The 12,094-nt window shown below is 43.2% G+C and overlaps 1 protein-coding gene and 1 non-coding gene across 2 annotated transcripts; one reads left to right on the forward strand and one right to left on the reverse strand.

Annotated features, from left to right (window-relative positions):
- The first annotated feature begins 7,382 nt into the window (after window positions 1–7,382).
- Window positions 7,383–10,257, forward strand: LOC139552678 (endosialin-like). The gene has a single exon (XM_071364649.1). The coding sequence runs from the start codon at window positions 7,538–7,540 to the stop codon at window positions 9,620–9,622; it is 2,085 nt and encodes a 694-aa protein (XP_071220750.1). The 5' UTR covers window positions 7,383–7,537; the 3' UTR covers window positions 9,623–10,257.
- A 1,565-nt stretch (window positions 10,258–11,822) lies between these two features.
- Window positions 11,823–11,904, reverse strand: trnas-gcu (transfer RNA serine (anticodon GCU)). The gene has a single exon. It is a non-coding gene; the product is annotated as a tRNA-Ser (tRNA).
- Between the last annotated feature and the right edge of the window lie 190 nt (window positions 11,905–12,094).

Consider the following 12,094-nt stretch of genomic DNA (forward strand, 5'->3'; position numbering starts at 1 on the left):
ATTATTAACACGTACTGTACACTATACACTTCAGTATACACTATACACATCAATATACACTATACACATCAATATACACATCAAAATACACTATACACATCCCTACACACGTCAATACAAGAAAAGCATAACACAATCATAGAAAACAAACAAATTTGTCAGTAAAAAGGTCCACAATCTGAATTTCCCTAGAGGCTTTGAAGATTATTCGATAAATAAAGTGCAAAAAAAGTGAATGGAGATTTCCTTAAGTCAGTGAAGATGGAAGGGATCTCCAGAGGTAGCTGAGACGGGGTGTGGTGTCTCCTAAATCTCTATTACTGGTACAGCATAGGGCTAACAGGCTTACTGTGACTCACTGAAATGATAAACCTCTGAAATCTATCCAGTACACAAAACATTAAACACTGCATCCCATACTGCAGTGTTGTGAAATAAAATATGTGCAACTGTGAATAGAGCATGTACAGAACTATAAAGATGACATAAACATTTCAGCAAGAGCCCATCTCAAATGAGTTGACAAAATCCCGTGTGGAAAAGAGGTTGTGATGATATTGTTGTAATTGTTGTAATCAGACATTTAAATGACCTCTTCACGGTTGAAAGACAGAACAAATCAGTATACTGCTCAAGTAGGACAATCTTTATAAATCTCAGCAACCCTCACAAACATAAAGCATTACCTAATTTTCCACCAAAGACAAGTCTTGACAGCTAAAAATGTTGATGATGGAAACAGATATACCACACTGTGTCGGATAGAGATTTCAGTGTTGGCCAGGAATATGAGTCTGGTAAAAAAAAAAAACGTTCAAACTATCTGGGAAGTATCGAGCACTGCAAGTAGAGGAGGTTCTTCATTTTCCTCTCGTTTTGCAAGAATTGAGACTGAACAGAGTTAAGACTGGGGGTAGTGTCTGCATTTCTGGTGGCTTTCATCTCAGCACTCAAAACATAAACACGTCTCATTACACTATAATATGGTCATCTTTTATAGGCTGTCATTGTAAATACGAATTTGTTCTTAACTGACTTACCTAGTTAAATAAAAAAAACAGGTAAAAAAATAGGCAGATATAGCCAGTACCCTCTACTCATATGTCCTACCAGAAGTCCAGGGGGCTACATGTATTTGTACACTCACTATATCAGCAGCCTCAGCTAGCTGTGTGGACCATAGAGATCCTATCATTTATATGTCATTCTATGGTGTGGACATTAGGGTTGTATTTTATGGAGGTCATTATGACTCTATTATGTTGTCACTCCCTCCCTGATGGGACCTCTAGGACCCGGTGGAATAAACAGGGAATTCAACAATGTACACATTAACTCTCTGAAACCTCTGTTCATGGTCAAGGTCTCTTTTTTAGTAAAGGCCCATTGCAGTCAAAAACGTTTTATATATATTTCCACACTGTGAAGTTGGAATAATACTGTGAAATTGTAAAAGTTATTTTAATTTCCTTTTAGTGTAAGAGCTGTTTGAAAAGACCGACTGAAATTTCAGCCTGCTTTGGTGGGATGGAGTTTTGCCTGCAAGGTGACATCACCAGGCGGTAAATTAGTTAATAGACCAATAAGAAAGAGAGTTCCAAACCTCTGCCGATAACAGCTAGTTTTCAGTTTCCCCCTCCCCACTCAGATCACTCCCAGACAGTCCTAGAAAAAATGTTGCTTGAGAAATTGCTCTTTGGTAAGAAGGATTTTTTTTATTTTTTTTTTACCATTTTAATTTAAAGCAATCACAGTAATGTACTTAATTGTTACCCAGAAATGATTTGATATTGAGATAAAAATGGCTGCATTGGACCTTTAATGCATCTGAATGGGTAATTACAGTGAGCTCCAAAAGTTTTTTTAATGTTGTTTTGGCTCTGTACTGCAGCATTTTGGATTTGGAATGAGGTCGGCACTTTAACCTCATAGTCAGTATAGAGCATAGAGACAAAACAACAACATTGTCACTGTCCCAATACTTTTGGAGCTCAATGTATTTGTTGAAAAAGAGGTAGCCTGAAAACATTTGCTTATGAATTGCAAACGGTTTGAGACAGGGTAGTATAAGACGTGGATATAATTATCTTCTTTTTCCTTTACCCCATAACAAAATCAATGGGAATTTGTTCCCTACCATTAGTTGACCACATGGCTGTAGTTAATTGTTTCAGTATGTCTAATGGGAGTCCTCGGGCGGCTGATGCATGGTGCCTGGAAGCCAACATGAAGGACATGGGCGGTCTGACCAACACAAGCAAACAGTGATACGGTTTACATCTATACAAGACGGCTGATTTTGAGCCCGAACTTTGCCTTTTTGTCAGAAGAGTCAAGGAACAAGACACCAGTAAATTAGAATATCCAAATATGAAATTATGAATAAAAGATGACCAAAAATGACATGATTTAAAAAAGAATACAAACTAGAAAGATCAGCTGAGAATACTGAGACTCAGGGAAGGTCTACTGAGTAACTAAAAACAGGTGGAGCCAGTCTGAGACACTGAACTACTTTAATATCTCCAGGGTTCATACATACAGTAGGAATAGTTGGACAAAAGCAAGCCATCAATCACATTAAAAGGCAACGTTTTAATCTATTGTGCCTTAGCACTGCACTGCATATCAGACAAGGTCTGAGGTATGTGTAAACTGGCTGCCAGGTCCATAGAGACAGAGGCAACATATGATTTCCACATAAGCAGCAATAAGAGCAACACATGCTACATGCATTAATGGTGAGGACAGAAAGAGGAGGAGAGGGTATAAGAGAGGTCGTGGCAGTTTATACTACACCTGGGACATTTTCAATAGGATGCTAGGTCTCAGCATATACACATAGAAGTGGAATATATAGAATGGAATATATAGAACCATGTCTGTTCTATCTATTGCAATTCCAGAATGCAACTCCAGAACTCCTCACTGAAAACGGCGAAGGCTGGATTTTGGCTCTTTGGAAGCAGGAGGGGCTAACATATCTGAGACTTTCATGCAGACTAATTGGAAAGCCAGGCGGAGTAAGAAATGGAGAAAGAGAAGGAGAAAGAAAGTGAGAAGGAGAGGGAAAAAGAGAGGGAGAAAGAGAAGATGAAAGAGTAGCAAAAAGAAATGGAGAATTAGAGCGAGAAAGAGAGGGGAAAAGAAAGGGAGAAAGAAGGAAAAAGAGAGGGAGAGAGGGAATAAGAGAGGGAGAAAGAGAAGGGAAAAGAGAGGGAAAAAGAGAGGGAGAAAGAGTGGGAGAAAGAGAGTGAAAAAGAGAGGGCGAAATAGCGTGAGAAAGAGAGGAAGAAAGAACAATCCCTACCACAAGACTCTCTTCCTGCCACAGACAATCTTTCTTTCCTCTGTCTGAGAGCTACGCCAGAGAGGTCCCCGTGGGTCTCTGGGCTGAGAGCTGGTCAGATTTATAAAGTCCTGGTGTCCTCCCTGCTGCTACTGCAACGGTAAGGTCAGGAGGAGAGATGTGGAACTGAACACCCCTTCATTTTTGGTCAGTGTCCCAGAGGGGTATAGATAAATAGTCTAGTCTGGTGTGTACTTGGGCAGAGGTCTGCTCTCAGTGGTTTCATTGTTTTACCATTCCTATTGGTTGGCTAGCTAATTCATAGATTGATCCAAGCCTTAGTTTGGGGAGAAACAAGTCTTTCTTGTGACTAAAAAAGGACAAAACGTTCTCTTTCACACACTGTTCACACAAGTTTACAAAATACAGAATACATTTTAAAAATCAACCACCGTGTTGGGTTTTATTCACACAAACCATAGCGCATTTGAGTCCTGTTACTTCTGTTACTTGGCTCTGTGTTCAACAGTTCAAACATAGCAGGTTCTGGATCACTGTTATTACATAACAGGAATACATGCTGCTGACCTTGTAAATTATGTGTGTCATGTCAGCCAAGCTAAACAAATCCCAAAGAACAGAATAATCGAATCAAATTTTATTTTTAACAATGCAGTTTTAAGAAAAATACAAAAAAAAGTAACAAATAATTAAAGAGCAGTAGTAAAATAACCGTAGCGAGGCTATATACAGGGGTACCGGTACAGAGTCAATGTGGAGGCTATATACAGGGGGTACCGGTACAGAGTCAATGTGGAGGCTATATACAGGGGGTACCGGTACAGAGTCAATGTGGAGGCTATATACAGGGGGTACTGGTACAGAGTCAATGTGGAGGCTATATACAGGGGGTACCGGTACAGAGTCAATGTGGAGGCTATATACAGGGGGTACAGGTACAGAGTCAATGTGGAGGCTATATACAGGGGTTACCGGTACAAAGTCAATGTGGAGGCTATATACAGGGGGTACCGGTACAGAGTCAATGTGGAGGCTATATACAGGGGGTACCGGTACAGAGTCAATGTGGAGGCTATATACAGGGGGTACCGGTACAGAGTCAATGTGGGGGCTATATACAGGGGGTGCCGGTACAGAGTCAATGTGCAGGCTATTTACAGGGGGTACCGGTACAGAGTCAATGTGCAGGCTATTTACAGGGGGTACCGGTACAGAGTCAATGTGCAGGCTATTTACAGGGGGTACTGGTACAGAGTTAATGTGCAGGCTATTTACAGGGGGTACCGGTACAGAGTCAATGTGCAGGCTATTTACAGGGGGTACCGGTACAGAGTCAATGTGCAGGCTATTTACAGGGGGTACCGGTACAGAGTTAATGTGCAGGTTATTTACAGGGGGTACCGGTACAGAGTTAATGTGGAGGCTATATACAGGGGGTACCGGTACAGAGTCAATGTGGAGGCTATATACAGGGGGTACTGGTACAGAGTCAATGTGGGGGCTATATACAGGGGGTACCGGTACAGAGTCAATGTGCAGGCTATTTACAGGGGGTACCGGTACAGAGTCAATGTGCAGGCTATTTACAGGGGGTACCGGTACACAGTCAATGTGCAAGCTATTTACAGGGGGTACCGGTACAGAGTCAATGTGCAGGCTATTTACAGGGGGTACCGGTACAGAGTCAATGTGCAGGCTATTTACAGGGGGTACCGGTACAGAGTTAATGTGCAGGCTATTTACAGGGGGTACCGGTACAGAGTCAATGTGCAGGCTATTTACAGGGGGTACCGGTACAGAGTTAATGTGCAGGCTATTTACAGGGGGTACCGGTACAGAGTCAATGTGCAGGCTATATACAGGGGGTACCGGTACAGAGTCAATGTGCAGGCTATTTACAGGGGGTACCGGTACAGAGTCAATGTGGAGGCTATATACAGGGGGTACCGGTACAGAGTCAATGTGCTGGGGCACCGGTTAGTCGAGGTAATTGAGGTAATATGTACATGTGGGTAGAGTTATTAAAGTGACTGTGCATAGATAATAACAGAGTAGCAGCAGCGTAAAAGAGGGGGGGTAATGCAAATAGTTTGGGGTAGCCATTTGATTAGATGTTCAGGAGTCTTATGGCTTGGGGGTAGAAGCTGTTTAGAAGCCTCTTGGACCTAGACCTGTCGCTCCGGTGCCGCTTGCCCTGCGGTAGCAGAGAGAGAACAGTCTATGACTAGGGTGGCTGGAGTCTTTGACCATTTTTAGGCCTTCCTCTGACAGCCAGTGTTAGGATAACTTCAATTAGAGCTGCACTCACAGTTTCAAACTATGTCAAGATAAATGATTCAGTGTTGCCAAATCAGTGATAGTCAAGCTAACAAACATTATTTATTTAGTTATTATTAACTTATGAGTAAGTTATTTGTTTTTTTGGTCATGTGTTCATCAACACCAGGTGTGGGCAGCTCAAGCTGCAGAATGGATGTATTCATTTATAAAACAATCAAGAAGAGAACTTGTAAACAAAAAAAATAACTATGAGATTAAAAGGAATGCATGCTCGATAAGCTCTGCAGAGTTGACCTGGAGCAGGAAGTGACCTCATAAGGCTCAACTTTCCTATTTGTTTGCACTGAAACTCAAGCCAGCAGAGCAGGTCAATCTGATAGACATCTGGAACTCACTGAGCTGATGCCCCAGATGACCTCAATGAGTGTGTAGGCATAGGCCTAAACACTCAGTGATTGGAGGAGCAGACACTGTATTGATCAGTTTCCTATCACTATGTCAACAGACAAGGTCTAACCGGACCTTCACATTGGTCATTCCAAAATGAAGATGAAATGATGACAAAAAAAACGGGATATTCAAACAGTGTTTTGATACTGATCTGTTAAGTGTGTTTTGACATTTGTGGCGTCTCAGAAGGTCATGTGCCTGAAATAACCCACAATACAAATTCACCCAGATGTCAACAGCAGGAAAGACATATTCTTCTATGTGTATTATACTAAGTCCTTGGCACGGTATTGTATCTAGCCTACTAGCATTATGGAAAACACGATCTGGTAGCCATCTGGAAGGATATTGTCAGTACGATTTCAAACTGTTTGAAACATACTGTATTTTGCCCCAGGGATGGTCAAACATATCAAGCTAGGCTACCTGCTGTGACAGTGATGCAGTAGTGAGTCCCACAATATTGAAAACCAAAGGTGGACTTAATTTAGAGACTGTTGGAAAATAGACAAAGAGAACAAAAACAGCCATTGCTTGAACTCTGTGACTGTTGGATAACCTGTAAACTGGTACAGTGGCTGTTGTATTGGTAACGCCACAGTGAACGTCCTTGCTCCTTTTCATCCTGACCCTAAAAAGCTCTGCACACAAACTATTTGTCTGCATACTTTTCCATTTCCCACAGATTATGTAAACCTCCGTAGTCACACATCTTGGCCCAATCATCCAACACTGTACCAATGTTTCACATCTCGAGGCATCATGAGTGTGTCAAGAATGAACATCTATTCATCATATTTTTATTTTTATTTTAAATTGGGGGGGGGGGGGGGGGGGATAAATCCAGCCACACGTAAACTCTATAAATGTAACAGCCAACAGACGTTTGAAAAAGAGAGACGATTTTATACGTGAATCTGGACATGGAATTCAGCACCTGAGATGGTTTGTTTTCACAGTTGAATATACATCAGAAGAGAATGGAAACGACTAGACTGTAGGAAAGATCAGTCCTTAGAACAAAAACAATGATTTGTTTTGACAGTCTCCACTCTTCATCCTTCTGAGAAACTGGGAAAATGAATCAGTTTCCATTATTGTGGCTGGAGCTGAAGTAGTTGTGGTGGGGGGTGGTTGGTAGCAGGGTTACCAGTCATTCCCTTAAAGTTATGAAAACCATCGTCCGGCACAGCAGCCCCCCCCCCTTCCTCCACACAGTCAGTCATTACTCAGCCCCTCTTCCAAAAACATACAATCCTTTTTCCTTTACGTACCCTCCTTCTTTCTTTCTTTCTCCCCTCCCTCCCGTCTCTTTTCTTTCTCCTGCAGATCAGTTAGAATGCTGCTACCAAGGCAGAGGTAGACAAGCAGGAGAAAGGCCTCTGACTAAATGTAAGAGAAGTATTTTGTTTGGGGGAAAGTTGTGGAGTATTTTTTTTAAAGCAGAAAGAAAAAAAGTATTACTTAGAGAGAGGTGTAGTTAGGTGAGAAAAGACAATGGTACAGATGGGGAAGATGAGCTGTGCCTTGCGCTCCTGTGCTCTTCTGGCAGTCTTGTGTGCCTGCTGGCCTCCCTGGACTCTGGGACAAGAGCTGCAGGAACAAGATGCCCTCTGCACTGCAGATGGCTGCTACGCCGTCTATTTCCAACGTAAGACCTTCCGGGAATCTGCAAGGTTCTGCAAGGACAAACGTGGTTCCCTGGCAACCCTAAAGAGTTCTGAGGAAGCGGCTATGGTCCATGAGCTCCTTTCGTCGGTGGAGCAGCGAGGCCCTCGGGCCAGGGTCAGACTGTGGATTGGGCTCCATCGCCAGCCCAGGCAGTGCTCTGCCACACGCCCACTCAGGGGATTCCAATGGATCACAGGTGAACAGGACACCCAGTACAGAAACTGGCTGAGAGCGGACTCACCTAGTACCTGTGCCGCGCCCCGCTGTGTCGTCATAAGCGTCAACACTGCTGCTGACACCCGGGAGCAGCACGACAACTTCAAGTGGCTGGATGGCTCCTGCTCACTGGCTGTGGATGGATTCATGTGTCACTACACCTACCGGGGGATGTGCCCTTCTCTGAAGAGTGAGGGAGGCGGACCTGCACTGTATACCACCCCTTTCAGCCTTCTCAGCACCATCCTCACTCACATCCCCTTTGGTTCAGTAGCCACCTTGCCCTGCCAAGACCATGAGGACAATGTAGGAGACCAGTCTGTTCTTTGCATTCTGAGGGAGGATGGGAGTGTGGGCTGGTCAAAGGACGCCCCCCTCTGCTCTGATGGCCCCCAGGACTGGTGTGAAGAGGAAAATGGTGGCTGTGAGCATTTCTGTCAGAATGCTGACACACACTATTACTGTGAGTGTTCTGAAGGCTTCACACTGGCAGAGGACGGCCAGACCTGCCAGCCGAACCGTTCCTGTGGCACGGCCAACTGTGAGTTTGACTGTGAAGAGACTACTAAGGGATTCCGCTGCAAATGTCCAAATGGTTACCTGTTGGCACCTGGTGGACGCAACTGCCTGGATGTTGATGAGTGTCTGCAGGCGCCCTGCCCTCATATCTGTGTAAATTCTCCTGGGACATTTGAGTGTCGCTGCAATGAGGGCTACGAGCCCGATGAAGACGGAGAATGTGTGGATGTTGATGAATGCAAAGATTCCAGCAGCTGTGCACACAGATGTGAGAACACCCCTGGTTCCTATGCATGCCACTGCCGCCAAGGCTTCACTGAGCTGCCTGATGATCCAGGCTTATGCCAGGACATCGATGATTGTCAGATCTCCACAAGCTGCCACCAGAAGTGTCTCAACTATGTGGGTGGGTTTGAGTGCTATTGTGAGGCAGGGTACGAGCTGCAGTCAGACCAGTATTCCTGTATGGCCATTCCAGAGGGTGAACATGAGTATTCATCCACAGCTACCTCATCCTACCAAACCTCTTTCTCCTGGGTCCCCGAATTCCCAGACTGGGTTACCGACACCACAGCTTTGGAGTGGCTGACAGAGCAGACCAGCCTTGAGAGGCTTCCTACTGAGAAGACAGCCTCTATGCCGGTTCCACACAGGCCGTCAAATGACCATAACTCACACTGGGATGTTCTCACACGGAGAAAGCCCGCTCAGAACACTATCACACCCTCGCCCAGCTCATCCTCACAGGAAGATGATGTCACTCAAAGCCAAGCAGGTGATCCCTCAGTGGTGTCCAGCGTTAGTGACAGCCACCACCCAGCAGTCCAGAATGACAGGGGGGCTGGGGGAGTGGTAGAAACCCCAGACAGTAACTCTGAGGTTAAGGCCGCCACCACCCCCACCATCACACCCAGAGTCCCACTTCCAGCCCAAACAACAGCATTCGCATTAGGGTCAGAGCGGCCTGACAGTAAGGGCAAAAGGAAGCAGGACAAGAGCTGGCTTCTCGTAGCACTCCTGGTGCCCCTGTGTGTTTTCATTGTGGTGATGCTGGCTCTGGGCATTGTGTACTGCACTAGCTGTGCTGTAGAACAAAACAAGAGAATCACTGACTGTTACCGCTGGATCGTCACCTCCAAATCAGAGGACAAGAACAAGGCGAAATCTCCTGCTTGACCAATAGAGGGCATACTGACTTTTTAATGAACAGTTCTGAATAGGGGGGGTGAATAAAGGGTTAAATAAAGGACAGGATCCAGACCACCCATCTGATGGCCTCTGCTGCTCTCACAGTGAAACTGAACCCCTGCGGAACATTCTAGTGTCTCTGTCTGAAGTTCATCTACAAATAGTGCTTATTAATTATGACAACATAAATGAAGTGCTGTTTTTTTTTAGGTATTGTAAAGATCTGATAAACGCTTCTGAAGACAGGGGGGATGACTTTATCAAGGGGAAGGGGTTCATATTTCACTGCTAGTGCTTATTTCGCCACCATCAGAAAAAATGTCTTAAACAATTATTCATTTAGCAGGTGCTAAAGTGTATTGTAGACCTCGTTATTGAGGTTAATCATAATAAACCGAATAAATGTCAGAGTATTAATTTAAGAAACCTAGATGAGAAACAAGCCCATACATTTATTGAGAAGAAACACTGTGCAAGCAAAATGCTCCAATTGCAGAATATTTGGATATGTTGCCGTTTGTAATGTGTACCCACTTTTGTTAGTTAGGCCTATATTGAATTATGTCCTTCTAGATTCGTTGCACTGAGTATGCATTGGATTTGAATAAAATCAATAAACCATTTCTGTTTTGTTTGACTGATACACCTCATGCCGTGAAAAGGATGATGAATAGAGCAAGCCAGCTTGTAGTCCGAAAAACAGAAATGAGTTACCTCTGGTTTGTTCACCGATTTCTATGGGGAAAATGAATGGGGAAAAAAGAGGGTTTGGGGATAAACACCAAATATAAGGTCTAGGCTTAGGAGATCTTATATTTTTTTGTTCTATGAGATAATATAAGTCAGTTAACATGTCCTTTATGAATTATGAAGCCTTTATGTGCTTTTCTTTATAACATAAATGCTTCAACATTCATAAAAAGTGAAGTTGGCTGATGAAAATGATCGCATGGAACAAAATGTATAATAAGATCTCCTAAGTCTGTGTTTACCACCGACCTTATTTTCAGCCTTTATCCAAAAACCCTACAAAAACGCCATTCATTTCTCCATAGGCTTTGTCCAACGAACCAAATGTACACATACATGTTATTCAATCATTGCACCCACACTGCTTGCGCGAGTCAACGAGCATCTGAGTAGCCAGGCGCTAAAATAGAACTTGGTTCTATTTGTGAGCTTAATGCGGTGCAAGTCCCGCCTCTCCCATCTCCTCAATGGTTTTTAGGAGCATATACCCATGTGGGTGATTGAAAGATGAACTGAGCTCCACACTCCAGTCTATAGTGGTAATGCACCTTTAAGTTGGTTGCCAACCGCCATATGAAGTCCAAAGAAGAAGAAGCCTGAGGAAGGAGAGATTATTAGAAAACAAACTTTTACCCTTGTATCTGTGGATTAATTGTCTTGTGCATTTTAGGTAAAATAACAACCCAATGTTTATATTCCAGGACAAATGACCTAGCAACAACAAGCTAGCTAGCTAAATTGCCATAAATGTTGAATGCTTTTCGACCTGTCCCCAAATTAATATAGTTGGTCTGGTGTGGGGGGCCACAATCAACATACGCGCGATGGCACACGCAGACGCACGCGCGCGTGAGGTCTGGTCAGCTTGTTTTAGTGGCTACAGAAAGAGTCCGTTACAATTTCTCTATACCCAACACAAAGAGAAATAGTTTAATCTGCCTCCTTTTGCCTTTTATTGGGTAATAGCGCCCCCACGCAGTTAGGGTTTAGGCCTACATTTGTCAAATATGAATATCTCCATGTTTTCTACTGTGACATACAGATTAAAAACTGAATCACTTTCACTAACAAAAAAATGTGGGTGTCTCTTCGAACCATTTAAGATTAAACATAAACACAATCATCAGGACTTTTACTCAGCCTATACATAATAGTGTTGTAATAGGTTATCATATCCATATTCTTCTTTTTCCTAATTTTGGTAACACTTCCTATGAATACCGTATTATACGGATATCTGCATTATATGGACATTTAGAATGGTTATAGTATGCAAGCATTTAGAGTACTATATGAACAGGTTGTATAAAGCCTTAACTTGTCTTGCTTTATAATACAAATACTCTTATTATTCATAATTCACCGTTATTCTTGTAAAAACTAATAGATTCATCGCAATACTTGCAAAAGTAAGCCTAATGGAGAAAAAGGTATTTGTCGACGAGGATGGGATTCGAACCCACGCGTGCAGAGCACAATGGATTAGCAGTCCATCGCCTTAACCACTCGGCCACCTCGTCGGTTGGAATCTTTGCGGAAAATATCTATGTTTATCCGTAGAAAATAATTTCGTGCGCGTTAATAATTAGCTATCATACTCAGCTTTTCGATTTATTTGCACCAGTTTACTACTGTAGTGAATATACCATTCCAAAAGTACGTTTAGTTGCTTTGGATTTATACAACATGAGGTGGGATTAGTCCCCATCT

This window comes from Salvelinus alpinus, chromosome 24 (genome assembly GCF_045679555.1).
Source record: "Salvelinus alpinus chromosome 24, SLU_Salpinus.1, whole genome shotgun sequence".
Classification (NCBI taxonomy): domain Eukaryota; kingdom Metazoa; phylum Chordata; class Actinopteri; order Salmoniformes; family Salmonidae; genus Salvelinus; species Salvelinus alpinus.

Coding starts and splice junctions, on each gene's coding strand:
- LOC139552678 (XM_071364649.1), top strand. CDS start 7,538: ATGGTACAGATGGGGAAGATGAGCTGTGCCTTGCGCTCCTGTGCTCTT.